The 26,709-nt window shown below is 48.0% G+C and overlaps 12 protein-coding genes across 12 annotated transcripts; 5 read left to right on the top strand and 7 right to left on the bottom strand.

The window, feature by feature from the left end:
- Positions 1-402: 402 nt before the first annotated feature.
- Positions 403-1,509, bottom strand: PHATRDRAFT_39045 (predicted protein; the record flags this gene model as incomplete). Its single annotated transcript, XM_002183141.1, has 1 exon — positions 403-1,509. One exon carries the CDS (start codon positions 1,507-1,509, stop codon positions 403-405), a length of 1,107 nt encoding a protein of 368 aa, XP_002183177.1.
- A 1,098-nt stretch (positions 1,510-2,607) lies between these two features.
- PHATRDRAFT_39046 (FAD dependent oxidoreductase precursor) lies at positions 2,608-3,927 on the bottom strand (the record flags this gene model as incomplete). Its single annotated transcript, XM_002183142.1, has 1 exon — positions 2,608-3,927. One exon carries the CDS (start codon positions 3,925-3,927, stop codon positions 2,608-2,610), a length of 1,320 nt encoding a protein of 439 aa, XP_002183178.1.
- Positions 3,928-5,242: 1,315 nt separating this feature from the next.
- PHATRDRAFT_48558 (predicted protein) lies at positions 5,243-7,145 on the top strand. Its single transcript, XM_002183012.1, has 4 exons — positions 5,243-5,879; positions 5,960-6,793; positions 6,856-7,031; positions 7,066-7,145. Exons 1-4 carry the CDS (start codon positions 5,539-5,541, stop codon positions 7,119-7,121), a joined length of 1,407 nt encoding a protein of 468 aa, XP_002183048.1. The 5' UTR covers positions 5,243-5,538; the 3' UTR covers positions 7,122-7,145.
- Positions 7,146-7,968: 823 nt separating this feature from the next.
- Positions 7,969-9,039, top strand: PHATRDRAFT_39048 (predicted protein; the record flags this gene model as incomplete). Its single annotated transcript, XM_002183013.1, has 1 exon — positions 7,969-9,039. The coding sequence occupies one exon, from the start codon at positions 7,969-7,971 to the stop codon at positions 9,037-9,039; it is 1,071 nt and encodes a 356-aa protein (XP_002183049.1).
- Positions 9,040-9,152: 113 nt separating this feature from the next.
- On the bottom strand, positions 9,153-10,137 carry PHATRDRAFT_48559 (predicted protein; the record flags this gene model as incomplete). The annotated part of the gene is made up of 2 exons (XM_002183143.1): positions 9,758-10,137; positions 9,153-9,346 (listed from the first exon to the last, which is right to left on the bottom strand). The coding sequence occupies exons 1-2, from the start codon at positions 9,993-9,995 to the stop codon at positions 9,153-9,155; spliced, it is 432 nt and encodes a 143-aa protein (XP_002183179.1). The 5' UTR covers positions 9,996-10,137.
- A 589-nt stretch (positions 10,138-10,726) lies between these two features.
- PHATRDRAFT_48560 (predicted protein) lies at positions 10,727-12,766 on the top strand (the record flags this gene model as incomplete). Its single annotated transcript, XM_002183014.1, has 1 exon — positions 10,727-12,766. The coding sequence occupies one exon, from the start codon at positions 10,727-10,729 to the stop codon at positions 12,764-12,766; it is 2,040 nt and encodes a 679-aa protein (XP_002183050.1).
- Positions 12,767-12,849: 83 nt separating this feature from the next.
- PHATRDRAFT_29666 (predicted protein) lies at positions 12,850-14,409 on the bottom strand. Its single transcript, XM_002183144.1, has 2 exons — positions 13,106-14,409; positions 12,850-13,034 (listed from the first exon to the last, which is right to left on the bottom strand). The coding sequence occupies exons 1-2, from the start codon at positions 14,198-14,200 to the stop codon at positions 12,903-12,905; spliced, it is 1,227 nt and encodes a 408-aa protein (XP_002183180.1). The 5' UTR covers positions 14,201-14,409; the 3' UTR covers positions 12,850-12,902.
- A 652-nt stretch (positions 14,410-15,061) lies between these two features.
- On the top strand, positions 15,062-17,419 carry PHATRDRAFT_39052 (predicted protein; the record flags this gene model as incomplete). The annotated part of the gene is made up of 2 exons (XM_002183015.1): positions 15,062-15,682; positions 16,595-17,419. 2 exons carry the CDS (start codon positions 15,062-15,064, stop codon positions 17,417-17,419), a joined length of 1,446 nt encoding a protein of 481 aa, XP_002183051.1.
- Positions 17,416-18,186, bottom strand: PHATRDRAFT_15239 (predicted protein; the record flags this gene model as incomplete). The annotated part of the gene is made up of 1 exon (XM_002183145.1): positions 17,416-18,186. A coding segment is annotated over one exon (771 nt), but the record flags the coding sequence as incomplete, so codon positions are not given.
- Positions 18,187-18,945: 759 nt separating this feature from the next.
- On the bottom strand, positions 18,946-21,205 carry PHATRDRAFT_48564 (predicted protein; the record flags this gene model as incomplete). The annotated part of the gene is made up of 3 exons (XM_002183146.1): positions 18,946-20,594; positions 20,689-20,775; positions 20,926-21,205. The coding sequence occupies 3 exons, from the start codon at positions 21,203-21,205 to the stop codon at positions 18,946-18,948; spliced, it is 2,016 nt and encodes a 671-aa protein (XP_002183182.1).
- A 451-nt stretch (positions 21,206-21,656) lies between these two features.
- PHATRDRAFT_48565 (predicted protein) lies at positions 21,657-23,679 on the top strand (the record flags this gene model as incomplete). The annotated part of the gene is made up of 2 exons (XM_002183016.1): positions 21,657-23,199; positions 23,276-23,679. 2 exons carry the CDS (start codon positions 21,657-21,659, stop codon positions 23,677-23,679), a joined length of 1,947 nt encoding a protein of 648 aa, XP_002183052.1.
- Positions 23,680-25,099: 1,420 nt separating this feature from the next.
- On the bottom strand, positions 25,100-26,490 carry PHATRDRAFT_48566 (predicted protein; the record flags this gene model as incomplete). The annotated part of the gene is made up of 1 exon (XM_002183147.1): positions 25,100-26,490. The coding sequence occupies exon 1, from the start codon at positions 26,480-26,482 to the stop codon at positions 25,100-25,102; it is 1,383 nt and encodes a 460-aa protein (XP_002183183.1). The 5' UTR covers positions 26,483-26,490.
- Between the last annotated feature and the right edge of the window lie 219 nt (positions 26,491-26,709).

Consider the following 26,709-nt stretch of genomic DNA (forward strand, 5'->3'; position numbering starts at 1 on the left):
TGTTGGTCATAATGGGTCCGAAGTAAGAGATGACTTTCGGAAGCTGGTGATTTCTGCATTGGCCAGGCTCACATAAAAAAGGTTTTTGAATATTATCTTAAAGTTTATTTTTTAAATCCTACCATACCGTACTGTTAACTCGGCCTGTAACACAATCACGTACGAATCGCAAGCAGTTCCTGACCCAGTCTCGTCCCGACTTCTACGAAACGACATGGCAAAAGTGTACCGTAGACGATGTTTGGTTGGAAATCAGAAAATATGGATAGAGTCAATAAAACGAGAAGGACAAAAATGTTGCTTCACAGTCAAGAAAGACGCAACCAGAGCTTCTTGAGTAAGAAAGTACCGAATTTAGATGCGCAGAAAGTCTCTCTTTGATCTGTCATTTACAAGTCCCGTTTATTCCTTGGCAAGTTCGTCCTGATAGCGTCTCCAGTCAGCGGCTGCAACTTGACGGAAAAAGCCTTTGCCGTCCGGGTGCAAATTTTTCCATCTCATCGAGATGAGCTTGGAAAGACTCGTGAAGTCGATCATACCGTGGCTCTTGCGATGCTGTCGTTTCTTGGTGCGATCCTTTAACCAGTGTGAGGTTAAGAGGGCTGCGTGACGAGCGGCAGTCCAGTCATCGGCACCTCCATGGAGAATCCGTTCCCGCTCGTCTCTGAAAAAGAAGTTGTAGGCAGAAAGCGCTCGCAACGGCGAAAGCTTTTTGCCACAAGGAGAAACGGTTGATGGGACAGTACACACGGCGCTCGGAAGATCTTGGACCACAGAAGCATCAGCAAACACCGCATTGGTTTGCCTGCTTGTAGTGTAGGTCGGCCTTAAGTCCTTGCATGAAGATGTCGTCGATTCGCTTTTGGAAACGACGCGGCGAAGACTTTTCTGGCCCGGAGCGAACGGAGTTGGTTCCAATGCCTGCAAGACGCTAGCTATGGTCGGCGGAAAAGTGGAAGGGGAGAGTGTTGATGCTTTGATTTGTGGAAGATCAAAGCCCGAGAATCGCAAAACACCTTGGCCATCGCCATGAGATTTGACAGGACAAAGCAAATACGGAGACTGAATCTGCTTACTGTTATTCGGGTTTTTCACGACTTCATTTTTTTGCGAGTTATGAGGTTTCACGCAAGCTGATATGTCGTCAGATAGCTGCAGAGACGAAACAGCAGAACTTATCTTTCGCGAAGATGTCGGATTCGTCCAGTCTGCAGCAACCTTGTCCGAACTAGCTTTAACTTGTGGATGCTGGAGAGCTCCCTCTTTTATGTAGGAGAAATTTTTGGTTGTGAAGGAATTAGACAGAATAAGTCCGATGCCATCACTTGGATCGGATGAAGGAGTCGCGATAACATTCACATCGGATGATTCGGAAAGAGAAACCCACCATGGGCTGTCCCGTGCAGTCTCCATCATCTCGTCAACGTCGAGATGCTTGTGAAATTCATTGCAAATGATTTTGGCGTCGTCCGAGTCGATTCCGGGTTGATCGGTGAGAGGCTTTACCATCTTGAGGTTCAAACGGTTTCTCGTCGTCCTTCAAGGGAAGATTTTGTGAGCGCAGCCTATTCTGAGGCTGATTTGATGCTGCAAGCAGTCTGTATAGCTCACTTGAGCTAGCTAGTAGAGAGATCTAGTCAACTGTTTTTAGAATGACAGTCACGCGTTGAACCCGAGAAGCGTACAGATGGGAAGCCTTCGCACTCGGGATCTGGTCATGCAAGGACTATTCTGTACGACATGGCTAGTTCCTGGATTTGTAAAATATACTTGAAAACGGAATCAATATCTTTACATGAGAAAGTATCGGTATTGGAATTCCGAGAACTCTGCTTCCATCAAAATTTAGGTACCGCAAAAAAATAAAGCAATAAAGAAAATCTTTCACTGGTTCGACGTTTCCGATATTTCAGAATTTTCTGATCTTGCGTACGACTAATCAGCAAAGACAATTTCAACATTCGGCGGAACTTTGTTTAACAAGCAAATTTAGCTTGTGACGTCGAGTTACGAAACCTAGGTTTGCTCGACGAAATCTCAATCCATACTTCCGGAACTTTATATTGCGATGAGCTCGCTTATTAGGACGATCAACTTTGCCAACCAGTGAATATTCCACGTCTTTCAAAACACAATAATTACTGATTGGAAGTGTATTGCCACGACCGGCAAAGATAGAAAGGCCCACCAATACGACCAAAAAACACCACGGAGTCTTTCGAAGAACTCAAGATTTGACAAACGGTAAATGTGCAAAAGCTTCATAACAATGTAAAACGATGACTTTTCGAACGACCAACAAAATATACGGTCGTCACTGTCGATTTTGAACTTTTTGCGGGACTGTTTCCTATTTTCTATGAAACAGTAAAAGGCAAACGAAATTGACAGTGAGTAACATGTAGACAAGTTTTCGGAACACTTGCTGCAAATTCAATGACTTTCTGCATTCTAATCGTCCTCTTACAGTTGAGATTTTTATTTAAGCCGCTAATATTTGAACTAAAATACGATGTTGGGATCTATTTCGTCATCTCCCTTTTGTTTCTCTTCAAATCTGGCTGAGCAGTACTCTGAGGCCAAACGGAACCTTACTTCAGCATCAAATTAACGGAACTTTTCGTTGATTGCCGCAATTCCGGTGTTACTTGCGCCTTGAGAAGCGACGAACGTACCGTCAAACCCGGCACTCACCGCTTCCTTCGTTTTCAAATGATCCGCAAGCAAACGGCCGCTCGTCCAAGCCCCAGCAATTGACGAATCGAGTAGCCAATCACCGCAGACGCCAACGGCAGATTCCGCATCATAAAGAAATCCTTTGCCATTTTCCCAAGTATTCAGCGGGACGCCAGCTCCCCATAATTGCAGTCGCCTCTCTATTGGCTTAATGCTCCCAACTGTTACCCCAAATAAACTCTCTAATGCTTCTATAAGCAGCAACGTGACTTCTTCGACAACTTCATTCGGAAGAAACTCTTGAGGTGCTTTGTGCGATTTTGCAAAATTGGAAGAGGATAATATCGTCCAAATCTCGACGTCTTTTTCCATTGATTCGTACTTGCGACTTTGGCATGATAGAAACCGAAGAGCTTTGTCATTTTGAATGAAGCCTCCCAAGAAATTCGCCGGGAGACAAGCCGCGATGGCAGAGTTTTTCGGTAGGGCAATTGTTAAACTGTAAATCGAGTTGAGCGTCATTCGCTTGCCCCCATGCTGTGGGACCGATGGAGCAAAGTTCACGCGTAATAGATCATGAATGGCTTTTGCTGGCGTCTTGGACATGAGGCGATCGGCACATTTTCCGTTGTGAGCCACGATGAGTCTATCAAAGTAGCCCAGCACCTTTCCAGAAGCTGTCACTTTCCACTGTCTTGTTTTAGGCATGTATCGCGCACCATTTGAAGGAGACACCCAAACATTTTGCTGAATCTCAAAGTTAGATGTCTCAGCCAGGGCATTGGAAATCGATGCGATTCCCATCGTAGATGACCCAAAGTAAGCTGGCTGACCGACGAACGGTTCCAACTCAATGCACTTCTTTGTGGACGATCGACTGTAAATATTGTATAGACTTCCCTCCGGAAACCGGGTAACAACACCAATTCTCTCCCAGTCTTTGACTTGCCTCGAAAACTCGGCGAAGCGGGCCTCATGGTCGGGAACAAATAGCACCTGCGCCGCATGGTCGACGACGCACTTCGAAATGTGATGATGCTCACCAAGGTCATCTTTCTTAGCTGGGTCTCCCGGAAGCCTTGACGAAGCCCGTCCTCCTGGACGTAGACGCCCTGTATCAAATAAGGTAACAGCAAAGGAATCGGATAGATGATGGGCACAGCTCAGGCCGGCTATTCCACCACCGATGACAGCACATGTGTGTCGAAGAGACGAAGATTTAGATGATATGCTCTTTGCTGGAAGGATCATAATCCAAAGACAAACAGTGATCCATGGTACTATACCGAACATTGGAGTGAGACTTCAGTCAAACTTGGTAGATCATACTCTAGTGACATGGGCAAACATCAAAAGCTGGAAAGCGGCTGATTCCCGTCGTCACCGGCAGCACCGTCAGGAAAAACATTTTGCTTGTAATGGAAGGAGACCAGCACTGGGGTTATGACACGCGACGACCTCACGCCGAGAAACGGACTGATTGACGGACTTACTCGCTATTTGATATTTTCTCACATTGAGATAAAAACAGAAACAGTTTATTTAGGTTTTGCGCTTTTGCTCAATGTAAGAGCATCATTTTTGGGGTCGATGACGTAAAATTTGTCGCTGAACTGTTCGACGAATTGACTGTACAAGCCGCAATGTCAAGCTGACGGGACCAATATATCATTGAACTCCGAAGTGTTTGTTTACGCACGATCTTGCGCTTTTCGAATACCATACGGTAAATGCCGATTTACATTTGCTGTTAGTCACACAAATCTCGTCTCCGTGAAATTTGGCGTTTTCGCACAACGACGGTACGCACCAGAACAGAGAAGGGCTACTTTAATTACGGGTTTGCTTCTTGCCTTACCGATTTCTCAGAAACTTATGACTATATCGTCATTCACGCGTCCTATCCAATATCATCCCTATCACTAATCGGTAATCTGTAATGTTTACCGCAACCTTACACGGATGCGCCGACGACAATTCCCCTTTTTGCGAAATCCTATACTTCACTGTCAAAGCATCCGAAGAATTAGCAGGAGTGCGAAGCAGCTGTTTCGCAATTATAATTTTTATTGACGGTCAGCTATTCCCATTTGTAAGTGAATCAAGTCTTGATACCAACGAATCACACTAATGTAACGGTAAATGAAGGGCAGAGAGATTGTAGCTTCTGAATTTTGCCAATCGCCTTTTACGCATTGTAAAGGTTTAATTGTCCGCATATGCATTAGCGGATGGATAAGACATAAAGAATAGCGAATGAGCTCCCAAGCAAAGCTTATCGAGCTGTTCGGTTAAAATTTGGGAATGCATTTTGCACCCTACCCTAACTCGGTCTATAATCCCATTTCTATCTTTTCTCACTGATAAGTTATCAGTGAGAAAATAACTGTAAAACTCCGCCGAATTCTGTGGGTGTTCTCTGTGGGCAGATGGCAACTGTCGCTCTCATTGCCTTCGAATTCTTCGTCAAAGAGCATCTGGTTCTGACTGTGAACCGAAAGTAACATGTCGATTTTCTGCATACATTCATGATCTTCATGATGCGGTTCTTAAAAAAATAATATCGAACGTTTATTCTTCAAATTCGCTTACATTGACTGTGAATATACGTTTCGTGGGTTTGAAAGTTATTGACTGTTATCGCGAATATAGAAAGATTGCTTCCTTGAATATAATGGGATCTTTCCGTACGAGTATCCTCTTGATTTTTTTTGCTATTCCGTTTGCCCAGCGCAATCACACCATTCACTGTCAGCTACGCACAATTTAAGGCGATCCACTCCTTTGCTGCAAACAACGCTGTCCGAACAGAGTGTCAAACTAGCTATATATCTTCTTTTTGACATCATTATTTGTGCAAGAATGGACAACAGGCCTGCACCGCTTATGATAAGCGATGATGAGGTCAGCTTCTCGGGCAACGCGAAAGTGTCGAAGACAGCAAATTGCGCCACCAAATCCTATGGCGGCTACATTGATTACGCCAAAATATCATTCGATCAGGTGAGTCAGAGTATTCGCTCCCCAGTAGCCATGCGTCGTGGCCCTCGAGGAGGAGTCACGGTACCTTTTCCAGCAAAACTTGCAAGTTTGCTTGAGGAAGTATCTCTGGAGGGAATGGAAGACATAGTATCTTGGGGTGCACATGGCCGATGCTTTTCAATTCACAAACCATCTCAATTTGTCTCGGAGCTCCTACCGCGGTAAGTTGGGTTCCTGTACACTTCGACGAAACCTATCACTGAGCTCACTCGAATGTAATTGCTTTATCGTATTTATTAAGATTCTTTCGCCAGAGCAAGTTAACTTCGTTCCAACGACAGCTCAACTTATATGGGTTTGGGCGTCTCACTAGGGGCCGTGACAGAGGAAGTTATTACCACGAACTGTTTCTCAGGGGCCGGGCTGATCTTTGCAAAATTATGTTGCAGACTCGTGTTATTAGGGACGCCGCCCAGCGCTGTCTTGAGCCTATCGCAGCAGTGGCGCCGAATTTCTACGCTATGCCAACTACTGAAGGTGGAGACAAAGACCAATTATTCTCGATCCAAAATACGTGGAAGGGGTTGTATTCGAGACAAAAGACAGCAGCAACTTTGATAAATGAGGACCTTCCGGAAGAATTTGATCTTGTTAAACCGCTCCCCTTTGCTGAGTTACCACCAGCTCCTTCCACATCAGCTGCATCATCTCCAGACGTTTGTGTGGTGAAGGCCAGAAATTCAACCGCTCAATCCTTGGCCTCAGAATCGGAATCAAGTGTAAGAGCAGCGAGAAAGTGCTCCCAGCCACGAGGACACCCTCTCGCATGTCCTCCAAAGTTAAAGCTTTGTGTTGGCAATATAATATCGCCAATCATCGACGGGCCGGTCGTAGCCCCACCAAATGATTTGTGCGTCCTTGTAGATGAACCTTCCAGCGTTCCCTTCTTTTTCGAAGATATGCCCTTCACTCCAGTTGCTCACAATGTTGTGACTTTCTGTCGGACGGATTCCCGGGGGACCGCATCATGTTCAAATGGAAGGACAGCCGAAGAGTTATCGATCGATGTCAACGTGGACGAGTTTGGATCATCTCTCTTCGAAGAATGCTTTGCATCCTATAGTATTCACTTGTTGTGAGCATTCTCTGTGGATATTCAAGCACCAGCACATCCTCTATTACTGATACACCATGCAGTCTCTACACATTTTTGACAGGTTTGCGCAACGCAACTAAATTTAGTCTACATATTGTTTCTTTAACGTTGCCAAGATACTTTATGGACCGCTTGCTTTGGCCCAAACGATTGGCTAGTGAGCCCGTTGCATTCAATGCCGGTTTAAACCAGCAAGAAAGAAAGGCCAATTATAAAAGTGAGAGTGTATTCAACAATTTAGGAAATTGCAGGATTTGCCCTCAAGGCTCTGGTAAAATTCAACTCGACCGTATCTGGTAAGATCTGATAACTTTGCTTGAGCCCATCGTATCGAAGCACAAGGGCAAGAAAAAGATCCGTCGAGTCATTAACTGGGAGACTCTGTGAAAGCATTGACTCGCAGTCTGTCTCTATGGATTTCTTCCTGTTCTAGCCTGCTCTTGGTTAGGCTAACAAGGGGTTCCACCATTTCCAAAGCCATCTGCTTTTAATAATAGTGAAATATTTTAGTGTAACAGAAACCTCCTTTCACTTCTTCCATCTAGAGTACGGTACTCATCAACACGGTGAGACGGTAGCCCAGGTAGATCCTACTCGATGGTGCAAACCTGATCCTATATCACATGATGGTATACTCACCACGATATTCTTTGTGTTCATATGAAAAGAAATTTGCCGGGGTTGAATTCGGAATGCGGTTCGAGGGATCCTATATGATTAACCGGGCAGTTCTATAATTGTTGTCTTTGTTTATGAAAGTGCTGTAGTTGGTCATGCCGAGCACGGAACAATGAATCGTTGTGTATGACGTCATTACGGATGATATTGACGTTAAGAAATTGACTGTAAACAGAACTGATGGAAACCTGTCCCGGAAAAGATTTGGAAAAGGAAGAATCGAGAATATGGAATATCTGTTTCTTAGAAAAAGTCATGTTCGCCTCCTGTCAAGCAAAGTTGGACCAACATGGAATGAGGGCGCAGCTTACGTCAATTGGTCGAGAGCCTTAGCTGTCCCGCAATCTCTACTTCATTGAGGGTGAACCCACCGACCGTCGTCTCCTGTCGGTCTCGAGAGGGTATTCCTCAAAAATAGCGTGCATCCTTGAAGGAAATCTATTACTCTGGCATTGCTAGTGACGTCGAAACCGGTGATGATTTTGCGGTGGTGCTTTTCGTGGCTCGTTGCTATCCTTCTTTGCTCCCGAGTGCCTCCAACGCGGGCATTTTTCCGCAGTGAGCTTCGTCCGTCAGCAATCCCCAAAGGCCGATATCTAGCCCGCTTATTCGAAAAGCTTTCTCCTCTCCCTGCTGGAATATCTCCCTTCGAAAAGTCGACCGCGAAAAGTCTCGATATTCAGGGTGACTTTCGCAACTTGGCGGCTCCCGCTCTGCAGAAAGCTCTACGCGACGGCTGGAAGCAACTGGAGATAGACTTTCCACCCCTGACTGGTGGAGACCAGTCCAAAACACAGTTTGACGATTTTGACAATGTACAAGAGCTCAACGCAAATCGTGACTGGTGTGTGCAACTGGCCCCCGCCATTGCCAGCAAGAACCGCGAAGTTTGGTTCATCCTACCCGATGACAAGGAGTGTGAACTCGCCAAAGAAGAATGGACTGGCCAACGATTCCGCCAAGCTGCCAAGTTTACGTCCGTTCGTGCCGCTGTCTTAAAGACGTCGGGTGAGTCACAATATTCCAAAGCTTGGGGGTCAACGATTGCCTCCACGATGAACAAACTAACTGGTGGTGACGGAATCCTGGCCGACTCGTCCACGTTGGACGACCTCGGTTCGGGAGATCGATTCCATTTGGTTTGTCAACCCGGAAACGGCGGACCGGTCGAGGATTGGATCAATGTCGAACGGCTGCACAAGGCTGACCCTTCCCAGCCCACGTGCGTGGTGAATGGAGCGCTGGACAAGGTCCGGGACGGCTATTACCCCGCCGTTTTCTTTCCAGCTCTAGCCCGAACGATTCCCTTTTACCGGGAATTTGAAGCCGTCTTTATTCTGAAACCAGTTTCGGACAAGGGTGTGTATGGGTGGTTGTACCGCGTCTACCCGGAACCCTGGCAAGTAGTGTTACAGGAACCGCAACGCAAACAACGAGGCGATCAGACGGTTGTGGTGGTGGAAGACAAGGTGGCCTTGGTCCGGGAGACCCGGCCATCCTACAAGGATATTGTCGACGCCCTACTCGTTACCGCCTCTCAAAGTTAGGCCCAATCACAACGCTGACCCTATCCCGCTATCGTGTACGAATGCATTCTCTGATCTATTATTAACCAAGTGTTTTTCTGTAGAATACGCTTACATCGTTGATGTAGAAGCAACTACACGCCAGACATATCGAGACCTTCACCGTCCGATTCGCAATTCTCGTCTTCCTCGTCGCTGGCACTCCAAGGATCGTTTCTTGGTTTTTGCTGGGCAGCGAGTGGTACCGAAGTGCACAAGGGCCCGCCGTGACTACGTGCCGACCCGAGGGAAGGTGATGCCCTCGGTCGTAGAAAAGGAATCCGGTGTTCTTCGTTTTGAACCCGCAGAGTCAATTCTTCCTCTTTTAAATCCAGAACAGCGTCGTAATCGCGTAGAATGTCCAATCCCAGCAATAGCTCGACACCCTGCGTCCCGGTACTCTCAATAATAGTGATTGCTGGCGACTTGACGGTCAAACTTCCGTGTAGATGAAGATCGGCAATTCCGGCGGGAATTCGTCCGAGAACCCGACAGGACCCGACACCGGTGGCGATCCCGGCGTACCTTCGATCCAGATGCTGCAACAATCCTACTTGTTGTGCGCAGTCCCAGCTCATGACGGTCCGCTGGGCACCGGTATCGCAGTAGGTGCGGACAGCCTGGAGATTGCCGCTGCCGGTCAAGCTAATGGACATGGGGATCTGCAACAGCGGGTGCAATTGCAGATGATCCAATGGACCTCCCGTAGCCACGTCGTCTACTGGGATTTGCGCGGCTACCGATGCGTCCTCGAACGCCATGTCGTCGAACCAGGACGACGAATCAGTGTTGTGGCTTTCGGCGCCGCCAATCAACGAAGCCGCCGCTGCCGAGAAAAGACCGTAACTCCGCGAGCCGTCCACCCGTCTCGCGCTGGACAGCGATAGAAACAGATACCAGCCGAGCCACCACGCCCCGTAGAATCGAACGGGGTGCATCTTGATGACGTGTGACAGTGTGTGACAATGTATGATCGACGATGGAATCTATTTGGACTCGTGCGTTGTGCGTGCGAGAGACACGATGGGATTAAAATCGTGGCACGGAAAGGTTCCACACGCTGGTAGGCCTTGACGAACGAACTCAACGATGGTAGGAATGTGAATACACACCCACACACACCCACACGCTGGTGTCGACACCGTATGGTACGGGAAAAACGAGCTTTTGTCAATCACCACTGGGGCGATGGCGTTTGGGATGGTCCGATGGGATTCACCGTGAGTTTGCACGAGTTTTTTCGAGAAACCTACCGTTTGTCCATTCAAACTCCTGTGTAACGGTTACTTCTTATCTACAGTAGTATCCTTTGGAAATACTTACGAATAGAAATCGAATAGATCCGTTGGTGGTTAGTGTGGGGATGTCTGGGAAGTCTGGTTCCAAATTTCGAAAGATTCCGGCACAGTCTTTCCACGGAGGTGAAAACCGACTCGAGTTTCCTTTTAGGCGGGTGCTCGAACAATTTCGTCCATTTGGAAACAGCTACTTATAAAAGCGTTACCAAAATTCTAGGGATAAAATTTCACGGGTCATTTGAACAATCCGGCTTCCACGCCATCCCATCCCCGACATCTCTCACACACAAACTGAGTGGGCGTGGAAGGCAATCCATCCCACGGCGACTTTGGTTCCATTCTCTCTTTCGTCCTTCGTGGCCGTACTCACCATGAGCACCTTGTACCTTGTGAGTGGTGACAGTAGCAACTCTTCCGTCGACGAGGGTGGTTGGTCCGAGAATGACGGACACAGCAGCGGCACGGAAGAAGATCCCGACGTCTCCATTGTCGATCCCGAGACGTTCTCCACCGACTCGTCCAAGGGATCCGCGTCGTTGGCGCGAGGAACCTTTGAAGCCAGTCCCTTGCGGAAACGACACCACGCAACCACCAACGTGGGCGTCCAACCGGCTGGGCCGTCGACGGCCGTGCCGTTGCTCAAGAATCCTTGGAAGGACGCCAACCAAACGTCACCCTCGGTGGATGGAATGTCACTGACAGTGAACAAGACACCCGGCGCCACCAAGAGTTTGTTCGGACCCCGGGACTCGTCTTCGGACGAAGAGGTTGAACTCGAACACGAAATTGTTTTCGAAAAGGCTAGCGGCGAAGAAACTCCCGTGTCATCGTCGTCGTCGTCATCCTCCGATTCCTCGCTCGAAGAAGTCAGTGTCAGCGATGGCGAAGAATACGTCGAAGAAGTATTGGTCGAGGATGGAGACGTACCTGTGCTGAATAGCGAGCCAATGGAAGAAACTGAAATACCTAAAACCAATCAACCAGTCAAAGTCGGAGTTCTCGACCAGGACGATGACGAGGCATTGGAACCGGTGGTGGAACAGGATTCCAAGAGCAATGACCCACCCCGCCGTAAAGGGTTTCTGGGTCTCTTCGGGAAGACGATTCCAGCGACCGACACTATCTCTTACAACAATACGGCCCCAAAGGTTGTCGAGTATGCCGAAGAAGCTGTGAATGACGTAGAAGAGCCGTCCGAGACATTGCCAATCGAAATTGCCGACACCCACCGGAAGGGCCGCTTTGCGTGGCGGACGGGAAAATCGAAACCAGACGAACAAGCGGACGGACAGCAAAGTGAAAAGGGGGCTCTGGAAAATGTTGACAATCTCCTAGTTGCAGAAACAACGGAGAGCAAACAGCGACGGGGGCTTTTTGGTCGTCGACAACGCGCCAGCTCCAAAGATATTGAACAAGCCAATCTCGAGGCTGCAGCCAATATAGCGCCAGAGACGATCTGCGAAACGCAAGACGAGCAACCGCCGAATGCTGATTTCAACGGCACATCGGGTCCAGTTCCAAAGGCAACTAGTGACGATGAAATTGTCAGCATGAGTAATACTGAAGCGGAAATTATGTTTGGCGATGGCTCTACCAACGGTGGCACGCCAAGTGTTCGTGCGCATTCCACTCCGACTCGACAAGCTAGCGACGCAGAGTCTGGTGAATTCTTTACTCCGGAACATGAACACACGCATACGAGGAGACCGCTCTTTGGGGTTGGTCGTGCAAAGACCCCGGATACTTCCCCTAGTGAAGATGAACCCTCAATGGAAGCTCCCAGTCTGAACAACCACACGAAAGATCATCACGGCTCTACCTTAACTCCACGGCGTCTATACCTAATTCTGTTGCTGGCAACTGTTGTTATTGTTCTATGCAGTATTGGAACAGCTTTCTACGGTACCAAACTTGCTTTGGAAGTATTCGGAACTGAAAAAAGAGGCAGCGTCCCAAGCCCTGCTCCTGTTTTGATCGAAGATGAATTGTGCCCTGTCGAAAACGTCCCGATCGAATTTCACATTACTTTCGACTCTAAACCTGCCGAGGTTGGTATTACTTTACGAGATGCCGGCTCCACCACCTCTGGAGTCTGGCTTTTTGGACCCGGAACTTTTCGGTCGTTTACGCAATTCGCACGGTCCAACGTCTTTCGACTCTGCGTGTCACCTCAGCTTGAGTACGACTTTGAAGTGTCCGACGCGGCCTCGAACGGGTTGGTGGCCAACTTTGCGGGCACCAACGTATTCGGCCACTGGGAGCTCTTCTACAACAACAGTTTGGCGGCGTCCTACAATGGAAATTGCAACGATACTGCCGTCAACGAATGCGGCGAATATTGCTCTTGCAAGTATACGCTGACTTCTCGACGAACCACTGGAGTTTGCGAAACGGAATGTCCCGAGGTGTAATCCCCAGTAGCGGGAAGTGAGCGGCAGAGGAAGGCGAGCACGTTGCGTCTAGGGAATAAATGTAACGATGTATGTAAAGCGAGGAAAGGCTCAATCTGCACTTCTTTAGCCCGTTGACGTAAGCGATGCTTACAATTTAAACGTCGGTAACGACCGCTGGTTGCGGAACTGTAGTATCAGTAGACTCGGTAATGATGGCTTTGCGCTGGTAAACTTTGCGTGCAATGCCAAGATCGCTCCAGAAGATATTCTTTTTGATTGGAAGAACCTGAACAATCAGAGACGCGTGAGTTTCGAGAACCTATAACGCTTCAGCAATGGGCAATACCGTCCACTTACCTCTTTCATGCGGAACATGAGCATACTCGAGAACCAAATCAAAAGAATATTGATCAACGTGAGACCGATACTGACTCCTCCCATGGCGTTAAAGTCGCGCTTGGTATCCGGAGCCTTCTGTCCACTGTCGCCACGAAAGTCCGCTAGGATATCGCTGCTTTCGTCAACGGTAATATTGAGCAAGCCCGCGACGAAGTCCGTCACCGTGGCTCCGCCTCCAGCCAACACGTCGACTTCAGTAAAGCCGTACGCCACCCACATCATGCCCGCGTTAACGGCGGGGGGCAACAGCGATGCCGAAATAGCCACCCCGACCAAGGAGCTGGTCTGATCGTCCAACAAAGACACGGCCACGCCCAGTCCGGAGAAAAAGGCAATGGGGATACCAACGAAAAAATTCTGTTTGCGTCCGCGTATGTCCATTTCCGCCGTCGGCCAGTTCTCGGCCAAATCAGTGGGACCGATGCAAGCCGCCACAATGGCACCCATGATGACGCAGACGAAGAGACTCACGAGTTCGGTCCAGGCGGATTTTTTGACCAGCTTCCAGTCCATAATTAGAGTACCGTAGGCCATCCCTACGACGGGGCCCATGATTGGAGACACAAGCATGGAAGCAATAATGGTAGCCGAGCTGTTGGCTGCCAAACCTATTGCAGCCAAGATGGACGCCACCAGCAACAAAGTGTTGTAGTTGAAAGTAAATTCTGATCCCTCTGAAATACGATCATGCATCATACGAACACGTTCGAGCTGCTCGAGATTAACCTCGGAAAATCGGGAAGAAACCCGGACAATCTTGGCCCAATCTTGGAAAGTGGGTCGAGAAGTAGTTCCCTTGCTTTGCGTTCCAGCAGATCGTTCCGATTCTATGTGCTCGGCTGGATCCACAATCCGAGAAACTTGAGAGTCCTTGAAAACTGCGTCGTCACCTCGGAATGCAGGCGCCAGGACGGATTCGTCAAAGCGCAAGACACTAACACGATCCGGAAATTCTTCCTTTTCGATGATTGCCGGAATGCTCGAAGTAAGCTCCGTGACGACTGTCACATTCGCCTTGCTGCTATCGCTGCCGGTATTTTGTATGCCTTCCATTGCGGAAGTGCTGGAACTGGTACGAAGGTACCAGTGTGTCGCTCTAGCTAGTACACTCTTTTCAAATTCTCGTCCAAAGGCAGATTGTGTCAAACAACGAGCTCTTTTGGAGATTTATTATGGTGAGGACGGCAGGGATCAAAATGCCCAGCGAAGATCCTAGCGGATGCTCCGGGGAAAACTACGCGATCCGCAAAACAGCGAGACTGCATGAAGACTAATGGAAAGAAAATGTGACATCGATCAAGAGGTCCGCGGGGAAATTCAGCGAAGGAGCGAAATGCACGAGAAAGCCGTTGTTGGCGGTCCTGGAAATCTTCACTGTCGGCTATGTCTTTTTTGGTTCAACATTCTAGTACGGCGAAAGCCGCTCCTGCTTCCACTGATTGAAACGACCATACGTTGAAAATATATACATATTTGAAAAAGGGATTTGAAAATTGTGATAATTGGCATTTTTGTTCATAAATCGAATACGCTGACAACTTTTGATTTAACCGTAAATCATTACAAGTTTTTCGAACCGACTTGACAGCTTGAACTCCGAGAAACAGCTAATACTGGTCGCGAATCTTGGACCCAGTTCGTACATTATTGTCACAAGAGTCCGTCCAGAAGCCTTTCTCCCACAAGCTTTGCACGAGACGAGGACAGACCAGACCGTCAAGTCATGCCATCTCCGACGAAGACAGACTATCCATTCGAAAGCCATCACGTCGCTTCCAGCTTTCGCCAACGCTCGTTCGAATCCTGGCTGCTCTCATCGCTCTTAGAGCCATGTTATATTGGTCCACACAGGCGATGGAAAGCATTCTAGCTAGCGTACATCAAGTAACGCGGCGGTGATATCGGTAGAGATCCATGGCTCCGAGATGGGACAAAGGGATCTGTCTTGCAGCCTGCTTGATTGGCTTGCTACAATCTCTCCCGCGACTTGCCTACGGATTCTACACGGAGTCGCTTCCGCCTCGATACCAGCACTCGCCATCAAAGCGACCCACAGAACAACCGCTGCGTATACGGCGGCGATCATCAAATGCGCTCAACGACAGAATTAATAGATTTACTGCCCCTGGCACGGCTATCGGGATTGCCGTAGAGCCAACCCGAGATGATGCTCCCAAGGCAACCTACAAACGCAACAGCTCACGGAAAGGAGACCGATTCGCACAAACGTCACTTGCGCGAAATCGGAAACGCACGACCCTGCAAAAGACTCCCGAGCAGATCGAAACTCAATTACAGTGCGCGTTACAGCAGTTGCGAATCTTCAGCCAAAGTTTGCCGGATCGGGATGCTCCCATCGACATGTTATTGTTTCCAACCGTGCGTGAGTGCAACGCAGCTTTGGCGGCCTTCGGCGACGCCCGGGAGCTCTTAAGGGCTCTCCGTTTATTTGGTAAAATGCGTAAAGCCACTGCTTTACAGGAACATCTGCGGGAGCGGATTAACTTTGCCTGGCCCGTTCCGGTTCCCACGCTGGTCACCTATTCGACACTCATGTCGCGCGCCGTCAAAGCGCAAAAACCACGCGTTGCCCTGCGCATGTGGAATCTCAAAGGCACGGACATTGTTCCAGACGTTAAGGCTGCCAACATTCTCATGAATTGCTTCGCCAAACTTGCCGATGTCGACAAAGCCCAAGATTTGTTGTCTCAGATGAAATCCGGTGAGGGTCGTATAGTCCCACGCATGACGCCCAACTTGGTTACGTACAACACTCTTTTACACGCGTGTCAAAAGGCAGGAGCCTTGGACGCCGCTCTGGTTGCCAAGGCCGCGTTGGACGAATCGGGGTTAATACCGGACGCCCGTACGTACACGTCGCTGATCGCCACCGTCGCCCGCAACCCAGCGCAATTCTACGGACAAAACGATCCGAGTTTGGCCTTTGCATGGCTCCAAGAAATGACGGACCGCAACGTGCGTCCAAACGGTATGACGTATTCTGCATTGATTGACGTGTGTGGAAGGTGTCACCGGAGTGACTTGGCACTGCAGGGATTGCGGATTATGTTGCGCCAAAAGGCGCTGGAACAAAAATCCTTGCCCCCGTCCGAGGTATCGTCCTACTCGTTGCACAGCGAAGTGGGAGCCTGGACGGCAGCTATTAACGCTTGTGGCAAATCAGGACGCCTGGAAACAGCAATACGGCTGTTTTATGACGCCATGCCGAGCTTTGGATGTGAACCCAATACCGTGACGTGTGGGTGTTTGACAGACTCTCTGCTACGCGCCGGGCGGACGGCGGAGACCTTGGACGTGTTGCGCTTCATGAAGATACAAGGCATTGCTCCCAGTGAGGTCATGTATACATCTCTTATCACCCACGCCGAGCGACTGGTCAAAATTGAAAATAAACGCATGTACAGTCACAAAATGGAACAAGCGGAGCAAAAACTTCTCGACAAATCGGGGGATACGAAAGCTATTGAAGTGTATACCGAGCTTATGCAATTTTTAATTGACGGGAGCACCAACAGAGCAAGCACATCGAAATATAGTCCCGAAAGCGGCTCGAAAGACGACAATTCAAATACTCTCTTGCTCAAAGTGTTCTTGGTCTTTCAAGAAATGAAGACAGCTGGAGCCGAACCCGACGTGGCGTGTTACAATGCTCTCCTCCGGGCATGTGCCAGGGCGGGAGACTTTGTGCGCGCTCAGGACGTGCTGGCTCAAATGCAAGCGACTGATTTATCGCCGAACGATAATTCCTGGCGTGAATTATTGCGAGCCGCTGCCAAGATTGGACGAAGTGATTTAGCGGAATCAATTTGGAGACAGGCATTAGTGTACGGTAATAGAAGGAGATACACTGATGAACCAGAAACGAAATGGATGCCGACCTTGAAGTCATTTGCCGCTTTAGTAGCATCTTATATGCGCGAAGCGGTCGACTCATCGAAAGCCGCTCAAATGCGACTGTTCCGTCGTGCTGTGAGTCTCTACGAGGCTGCATTGTACGGCGATGACGATTTGGGTATGAGTCGGCTAGATGTGAATGAGCTATTGGACAGCCAGCGCACAATGTTACTGATTCTTCAAGCTACAGTCGCGTTGGAAGCTTTGATCGTCTCAGACGGAACGGATGAGCGTCGTGAGTTGCGTTCAACCGCTGTTTCTATATTAAAGCTGGAATCCTGTCAACGAGTTCAAACCCATCGACTTTCCTGGACAGCTTTGGAAGCCTATGATACAGCTCGAAAATGGCAGGTCTAACGACATCGATACAGGATATCGTAGTGACCAGGGCGGTACAAGAGCGAGATTTCGATGGAGGCACTATCTGGTCCAAATGTGTGCTGAGCCAATCTTCCGTACAAAAGCTCGTGTCCGTCTAAGTATGCAATCGTCACTTGTACCCCAAAGGCCTCGGCAAGTGCCAGAACTTGTACTTGTTCACACTCTTTACCCATTGGTTCAACCTCGCGCTGGCAAAAATCATTTATCCCCAATCCTGGTTCCGCAATGAATGGTAAGAATCTCCCCGGGTCTTGTTTTAAATGCGTAGCTGTAACAACTCGAAGATACCAAGTGCAATAGTCTGATGTGGCCGTTTCTTGATTCATCTCTTCGTGGAACGCTGCTTCGTCTAGTGTTCCGGCCAAGATTCGCTCAAGCAGCTCCACTATTGTATCGTGAAAAGCTTCCAGCATTACCTCGTCGTACCCTGCCGCGAGAACACTTTCCCAAGATTTTGTTTTCAGCCAGTCTATTATTTTCTCGGAATCTTTCTCGTTTTGTCGAATTTCTTCCACGAGCCTGTAAAGAAAGGCGCGGTAATAACAGTTGCCGTCACCTCGAACTTTTCGAAAACTCTGGTACTCCTTGCTCAACGCATCAACGCCGTCTAGAAACCGGCTTTCATTGGACTCGTTATACTCTAGCTTAAGATCCAAAATGGGACGTTGTATGGAAGTCAGAGGGTTTTGCTTGATTTTGCTTTCGATCTCTTCCAAACGAGCCTGAGTTTGGCATTCCAACTCTGCAGCATCGGGCGGAAGATCTTTGGACTGATCTTCGGTGCTGCGCAAAGCCGACATGTAGGGTTACGATCTGTTTTTGTTGCGTAACCCGTGCGGCAAAAAAAGGAAGACGGTTGGAAAGGGACGAAAAAACTCTTCCAAAGGTTTAATGTGTTTCCTCGACGAGGAATCTTTTGAGAGCATTACTTGCTTACTTTTATAATTAACAGTAAGTGGTTTTTCCGGCTGACACAGAGATCCGTACGGCCATCGTCCGATGAAAAAAGCGTAAACCCATGAACCTTTCAGGCACGATAAATTATCCCGAAGGTAGAGCCAGCTATTGTCTAATAAAATTTCATGCTAGACTTATCCATATAGACAGTCTCTAACTTTGAGCCGATGGGTGTGTATGCAAAGCAGAGAAATCGGAAGCCGGATCGCAGCGTACATAATTTGGGAAATCTTGTGTTACACGAAACTAATCTTGAGTGATCAATGCGCAACCTTTGCATTATTTTAGCGAAGGGAGACAACGGTGCATACATATGGATCAAAAAATTATCAGGCAACAAAATCCAGTTGGTCAAGCACTCCGATTATCGATGAAAAACACCGGCTGCATTTGATGAATGACGATCGTTGAACGTCATCATTTTCCCCGCGTTCATAACTTTTCGACAAAATTGAGCTCACATGATTGAACATTGAGAGCAATTCGTTCCAAAAGAGATGAAGCAAAAGGCTAAACTAGTTAAACGATTCAACAGACCCCGGTAATCATGGCACAAGTCCGTAGTCTCCGAAAAGGGTATCGAAATCCACGCTGACCCAGTCAACGTCCGTCTGTTGGCATTGTTCGTCTGGATTGCGTTCAATTTCGCTAACGATACCGAGTCGACGTCTCGCGACCCCTGAGCACGTCACAAAAGCTGGGCCGCTCAGTTTCTCGTCGCAGAAGAGACATTGATTGAGCCAGCCTTGGTCACCAGCTCCTGGTACATTATTGTTACTCATGAAGCCCGTAAACATAGTAACCATGCAAGTAAAAAGGCACTGCTTGCCAGTACTGATCATATTGTCTGCCCAGCATTTGGTACAATCTTCTGTGAATCCAATTTTGTCATCAAGGCACGCCACCAACTCCTCATAACTTCCCAGCATTGAGATCTTCCCACACTTCTTGGCTTGTTTGGCAATGGTCTTGCGGGTTTCAACGTAGGTTTCTATATCTGCAGGGTTGGAGCAAAATGCGCAGGCCCCGCAGTGTGCGACTTGGTACCCGGCCGAATTGGCATCGGCCTTATTTGGGAAAGTTTGGAAGGGCTGGCTCAAGTCGAGAGGATCAAAAGCACAGACGATGTCCGTGATAAAATTGAAGCTTGTGTCGGGAGCCTTAGCGGCTGTGGTACTTTCACCTCGAGAACCAACCATGATGGCTACTAAGAAAACGTAGATTCCAATCAGAAAGCCAAGGACCACTCGGAAAGTCCAAAACGCCCAACGTTCCCTGCGAGTGCGATCGCGGACCCTATAATCGCAGCAACCTCTCTTACAGTACCCTCGTTTGTCCTCGATCTCTTCATTCTCTTTTTTGATGAGCATTCGTTTGGATGCTTCCATCAACTCAATTGCGTCATCTCCTTCACCCGCCACCTCTTGTGCGGTAGCCTCATCGCGCGCGGACCCTTCGCCCTTGCTAGGACCCGGCGATCGTCGAGTCGCCATTTTGACAAGCGGAGCACTCGCTTTAGCGACCGTACCCGTGAAAGTAGTTTGATAACCGAACAGACGGGATGTAATGGAGTTTCTTGGATAATATCCATATATGGTATGGTCGGTGGTCCGTTCAATAATGCTCTCCAAATCGTCGGGTTGGACGCCGTACCGCAAAACGGCAACTGCCGTGGCGGCCCAAACAAAGGCGGCCAGAATCATCAGAATTCCGGCCGAGCCGATCTCGCACTCCTTGTCGCAGGCATTGTCGCCAGGGCTGCGGCCTTTGAGCGCTTCCGACGTAATGTTGTCACAGGTGCAGAAATCACTTTTTAAAACGATGAGTGTGAGCATCGTACAGACGCTGCACAGAGCAAACAAACCAGCCACAATCTTGCATCCGCGTTGTGAAATCCTGCGTTGGATCGGATGGATGAACAATGCTCGCGCCGCTAGAATGAAAATAATGTATGTGAAAAGCCAAAAGACCGCCCAGACATTGTAAATACTGGTTGTAAAAATACTCACGAGTGACAGTAGAAGCAAAATGATCCCGATTCCCCAGCTGACCGCATAAAATTGCAGAGCTTGCGCCATTGTAGTCAAGAGTGACAAACCCAATAACATACTAGCCATACTGAAAATGCGTCCAGCTATCAAAGGACCGCCGAGATTGTAGCTGAAAAAGAGTACATCCCATCGTTGGCACTTGCCTTCGATTCGATGGAGAGGAACGGTGATTACATACAGTTAGTATTATGGAAAGAAACAGAAATGCGCGTCGCATGAACTATGAGATTAACGTACCAGAAATATCCCGCAGCGTCCACAATCCGTAGTTACTTCCGGTAAACGATATTTGCGCCCCTTGAAAAAAGGAGCAATCCCAGCTCCCTGCCCCAGTTAGCGTCAAAGCAATCAAGCATAAGAACATTGGAATGGCCTGCTTCGTAACCCCTAAAGGCCATAACCATTGCTTCATGCCACTGCTGAAGACATGAGAAGCGATGGATTTGTGTGAGACTGTACGTACTGCGAACTCACGATTTAATCCTGTGACCTCTGGCGCTGACCGCGACTGATCGTACCTATGCGAGAGGTCAGACTTGTGAACGCTCACCCTGAAGGAATACCGAATTGTGGTATCTTCATCGAGTGCTGGCGTCGGCGTATCCGCATCGTCAGCTACCTTGGGCGTTTCCAACGAATGTGCAAGCTGCGGTTCCGTCGAATCAACGATATCGACAGGAATGATGTCGTTGCCGTGTCCGAAGGTCCTTTCCGCATCGCCAGCTTCACAATCAGTAGCAGCTGCCCTTTTCATTGAGTTCACTCTGGAGTCGCCCTTTTGTGCTTGAGCAAGTAGATGTATGTAAGAACCTTTCCGGTCCGTCGTCTTTGTGAAAATTGCTCACAGTTCGGCAACAGGAAGTCGATCGACGCCGTAGCCTTCCAGGAAAGAGCAATCGTGCATCGTAGTCGATTCCCGTCTGTACGGGAGAGAAACAAAGTAGCAGGCTACCTAACTGTAAATAATAGTGGGGACTTACCGCTATTTGGATCCATAGATGGCTGGCGGACTTTTAAAACTGTGAGCAGGGAGGTTTTGAATGGTACTCCTCGTCAAGCTGTGATTTAACGATAGTTTCTGGCGCCGACGGTATTGTAACCGTCATTTTAACTGAAATTCTTTATAATAGGCCAGGCATACGACTGACTCGTTCGCGCCGCACTCGAAAATGCACTACTCTAGCTATAGTATAAATCTGTACTTAATGTTTGTGACTCTGAAATGTACTCCGAACATTCCAATAATCGCTAAATATTTGGCGACCGTTCCCGGGATAAAAAGGACCACGAAAAAAACTCTCTGCTACCTCGGCCGACTCATCAAAATTCTCGTGGTGGCTTTGGACAAAGATACAATGAGATTTGCTTCGGCACTGGCATTACTAACGGTGTCGTCGCTCTACCAAAGACTGGCGGTACGCCGAGGAGAATTTACGGCTGGCGCTTTGGAGCAGCCGGGACGGAGGCGGTCTCAAAGAGTCGGAGCAGCTCACCTTAAACTGGAACACTTCAGCGTGAATACCATATCACTTTCATCAAGCGCGGCACTCGATGAGAAAGAATCGATCGGGTATGAGGAGAATGTTCCATCTTCAATAATCAACGCCCTAGGGGAGTTCGACCCTGGCGGTGGTTCCACTGATGTCCCGTCAGCCGTTCCCTCGAAAGTTTCCTCAGACTCACCTTCTGATACTCCAAGTGATACTCCGCAGAGGATCATACCCACCTTTGCGTCAAGTAGTTACCCTTCATTGGTTCCCACCATGTCAACGTCGGATGTCCCGTCGTCGCTTCCGTCTGATGTTCCGTCAACAGTACCATCGGATGTCCCGTCGTCGATTCCGTCGGATGTGCCGCCCACCACACCATCGGATATTCCTTCTTCAGTCCCCTCCGACGTGCCGTCTACCATACCGTCGGATGTCCCTTCGCTTTTTCCGTCTGATGTACCGTCCACTATACAATCGGATTTTCCTTCTTCAGTCCCCTCGGACTTGCCTTCCACCATACCGTCGGATGTCCATTCGTCGATTCCGTCTAGTGTTTTGTACTCTATACTATCAGATGTTCCTAATTCTCTCTCATCCGAAGTACCTTCAGAACTTCCATCTTATATGCTAGCAAACGTACCTTCATTCAAGCCATCGAATGTTCCGTCATTTTCAAGTATACCTTCAGCTATCCCGACAACAACCAGTGAAATTTTAACTTTGGCAATGTCCAATCTTCCGTCAAGCCTTCCCTCCGGCATGATGTCTGTACCATCTGATCTTCCTTCAATTACACCGTCAAATGCGGTGTTGGTAACATCGAAAAGCCCATCAAAAATGCCATCAAATGCAACATCAACGCCACCCTCCCAAAATCCCAGCAGAACGCCAAATGGCTATCCCTCATTCCGTCCAGATCCTTGGCCCACACAACTCCCGATTTCAAAAATGCCCACAGCATCACCTTTATTTGCACCCACTTTTACCCAGAATGAAGGCACTTGCGATGGGGATGGCTATACTTTGAATCCCTCTCAGGCTACGTTTCTTGCTCAAAACGATCGTGAAGCGGACAAAAGGATTGTTTTCAGCTACGAACTTCATTTATCAGAGAATGCGACAGAAGCCCCAATTATTATCGAAAGTGTCGAAAGGCGCATACTTCAGGCCGTCCTAGGGGGTTACTGTATCACTGGAGACATGCGCAGGCTACAAGTTGCCCCCGTCTTCGACTCCAATCCTCCAGATTTTCCGGTTGGTAAGTCTGAGTTGACCAGGCTTTGCAAAACTCTACCAATCCATAGTCGCTTACCGTTCTCCTTTGTTTCGATAAGGCTCTTGTGGCGACAAATGTACCTTGGTATACGGCTGGATGATGGCAACTGGGGAAGATCCCGGCCTCTTTTGCAAGGTGAAACAAATTATTTATGACTCTATCATCAGTGGCGCGTTGGAGGATGTTGATGGTGTCAGCGAGCTTGTTTATAAAGAGGTTCGCGTAGCGCCTTGCTATGTCTCGGTGGATGGCCCACCGGGCGGTTCCATTAGTGCAGTTGAAGGTAGTCGATCCCGTCAATCAAGTAACTCGGATTCCTCACCAGTGGGGTTTGTAGCCGGAATTTCCCTTTTCGCTGCTTTTATTGTTTTTGCAGCGGCCGTGCTGGTAATCAGAAAACAACATCGCTCCAGTGAGGAAGCTAATGTCCAGAATCGCAGTGACATCTCCCCGGATATTTAGATTCCGCGAAGACAACAGTGTTAGCCAAATCAAGTATGATTATACAATTGACGAGTATACTTGGTTGATGTGTCAGGAGAGCGAGAGAAAGCGCCCTTATGAGTCGTTGTAACATGGCTTTGAGATAAGTGTCACTGATCGGCTTAGCAATGATCTACAACTCCTCTATGCGTGGATATGTCTTTTACTGTTTACGTCACTATGGCACTTTCGCTTGTTGAAGGTCGAAGTTTGAACTTACAGTTAGTCTTCCGGACCGCTAGATTGTGTTGACTGCTAATAACCCTCAAAGCTTTATAGACTGACTACCTAAGGAAGTGTTTAGATGTAAGTGTAAAACCGTTGTTGGCAAAGCGACAATTGGAATTGCATTAGTACAGTAGTATCCCTTGAATGTAAGCAAGAGGCCATCTCCTTTTGACACTTTCTCAATTGGTGGAACTGGAACGGGGTAGCTTTTCAACGACAAGGAAGTACATACACTTTATACTCACAGTGAGGGTTTGGAAGAAGTGAGACTAAGAACGAACTGCCTGGTTCTATTGGAACTGTGAGATTGCCATACATGGGTTTGGAAGAGCTGGCCTGCTGTTACTTCTTTAAGTCCAGAGGCCCAAATTGGACTTTTAACGATGACTATGAAGTCGAGGAGAGCAAGCTTGGGTTCTAGGCTTGCGATAAATAAATGACGAATGACAGCGCTTCTGCACCATTCGCCTTTTTACTTCTTGTACCAGCCACAACTACTTGTTGCCAATTTAATGTAAGGCTTGAAGAAGCGTCGTTTCATTGTATACGGTGATAACTTTACAAAAGCTATGTAGCTTAGAGCCTTTCCCTAAAAGGAGATCTAAGATTTCTTGTCTTCAGACTTGACGTTCTTCTCTTCAGTTTTATGGGGTTCGCAGCCCTCGGCCTCGACTGGGAAAAATGTGTTGGAAGAAAGAGCTTCACCAAGAGATGGGTCATTTTTGCAAAAAGAAGGGTTGTCCTCTTTCATTTTCGGTTCATTTCTAGCTGGTGGGTTGTCCGTATAGATTGCGTTTGTTTGAAGCGCTTCACCAACCGTTGGCGCGTTGGCTTTCATTTGACAGTGAGTTTCTTTTTCCATTTTAAGAGGCATAAAAAATTTCCCTAGCAACTTTTTGAGGGTAAAGATTATTCCGTTATTCTTTGACAAGAAATCGCCCTATATCGCATTGATGGTTTGCTCAGATTCATCGTAGATTCGTTTTCGAAAGTCTCCACCCATCTTCTACATTCCACAAGAAAGTTTAAAGGAATCTGAACGATACTTTAACAAAATTACTACGGTTTTGCCCCTTGCCGCCTCGTAACTGGCGATCTGCGATCTATCTTATCTCTTCGAGCTTCATAGTTGAATCTGAGCTGACTGTCAAACTTTCGCAATTCGCATAGTTCACTCCAGAAATATGCTGGGAGTCACAGTCTTATTGCTGTACAGCCAGCGCAACATTCGACGGTCATATTTGGGTTGATAGTGACGTCCGTCACCGCGCACCGTGTAAGGCGCCGACAGGAAATATCCTTCATAGAGATCCAGAAAGGGGATGCGCAGCTCGGCCATTATTTGTTTTTGTCCACGATACAGAAATTCAGATCGGGAAGCACTCATGTAACGCACTCTCTCTGCGCACCTCCGATCTTTGTTACATCCTGGAAGCATTCTATGTACATGCAAGGTAGAAGGCGATTTCCAAAAAACTGTCGTATTGGGAAATTCTTTTTGAACACGGGCAATATACAGCCGACAAGCTTGTAAGTGATCCCGAAAATCAGCCTTCTGAATATTCTGATTTTGAAGAATGTCCCAAACAGAAGACCCAATTACAAGGCCCACGGTGGGGTCTTGCAGATCGCCGCCGTGCCACTCACGAAGCTTAGGTATGAAACGCTTGTCGAGTGTTTCGCTTGTAAGCTCCGAATTGACATTGGCCTTCCAAAACACATCTTTTCGAAAGAATCTTGTATATCCGAATACAAGCTGCTGTAAAAGTGAGTCTCCGAAGGATACCATTCTAGAAAACTCGGAGAAATTAGGAGATATAGTTGGAGCCTGGAAAACTCGAATCCTAGGGGCCTTAACATGCGCGGTTGTTTCCAAACAGGTGGATCCGTTGTCTTTCCAGTTGTCTTTTAGAGGTTGTGGGGTAAACCCGATACCACACGAATACTGGAAGTATATGGTCAAATTTCCATGGCCCGTCAAATTACTGAAGGTTTCTTTGATAGGTACGGTTACGAAATCAAGCCCATATGAACCATTGTGCAGGTCTTGAATCCATGCCACAGCGGTTGCATCCCACTCTTCATTAGAATCTTTATAGACAACGTAGAATTCGTCACCTCCGACCGTCTTTTTCGATCCTGTGCTATCGAGACTTTCCATTATCCAGGGCATTTGGTCCGTGTGCAAAAGGACCTGTGATGTGATATTACAGTTGATGAGTGGATTCGAGGCATCCGAATAATTTCCGATGGCGAAGCGCACCCTCTCCTCTGATGTGGAGCTCGGTACAGCCGGAAGTAAAACAGTTCGCGAGTTAGGAGCGTGGTCATGGTAAAGCTGAATCGTGTTCGTCCTTGATTGTCTAGCACCCGATCGATTTGCATTTGGCAAATGAGAGACATTGAAGTGATGAGGCCTGTCGCCTCCTCGTTTCGACAAGAGCTTACCGGAAGCAGCTTGTTTGACGTAATGGCGGTGTTGTCTAACAATCAACATTGAAACCAGGACTAGACCAAGCAAAGAAAAGGAGAAGCAAACATTCCGCCTTTTCATGGTCCAGGTATAATTCCTAGAAAGTGAAAGGAAAAAGTGAAACAAAGGTCATTTTCTGGCAGCAATCCAACAGAAACACGGTATTTCTTCTAGCTCTAAGGTTAGACAGAAATGTTTACGTATTGACTGACTATTTTCGCACTTTTACAGTTAGGTAGGCTCAAATACAGACCGACAGAGAACAGACGGTATGTCTAGCTACTCAGACTGTGAGGTGAAAACTGTTT

Source organism: Phaeodactylum tricornutum, chromosome 18, assembly GCF_000150955.2.
Source record: "Phaeodactylum tricornutum CCAP 1055/1 chromosome 18, whole genome shotgun sequence".
Taxonomy (NCBI): domain Eukaryota; phylum Bacillariophyta; class Bacillariophyceae; order Surirellales; family Neidiaceae; genus Phaeodactylum; species Phaeodactylum tricornutum.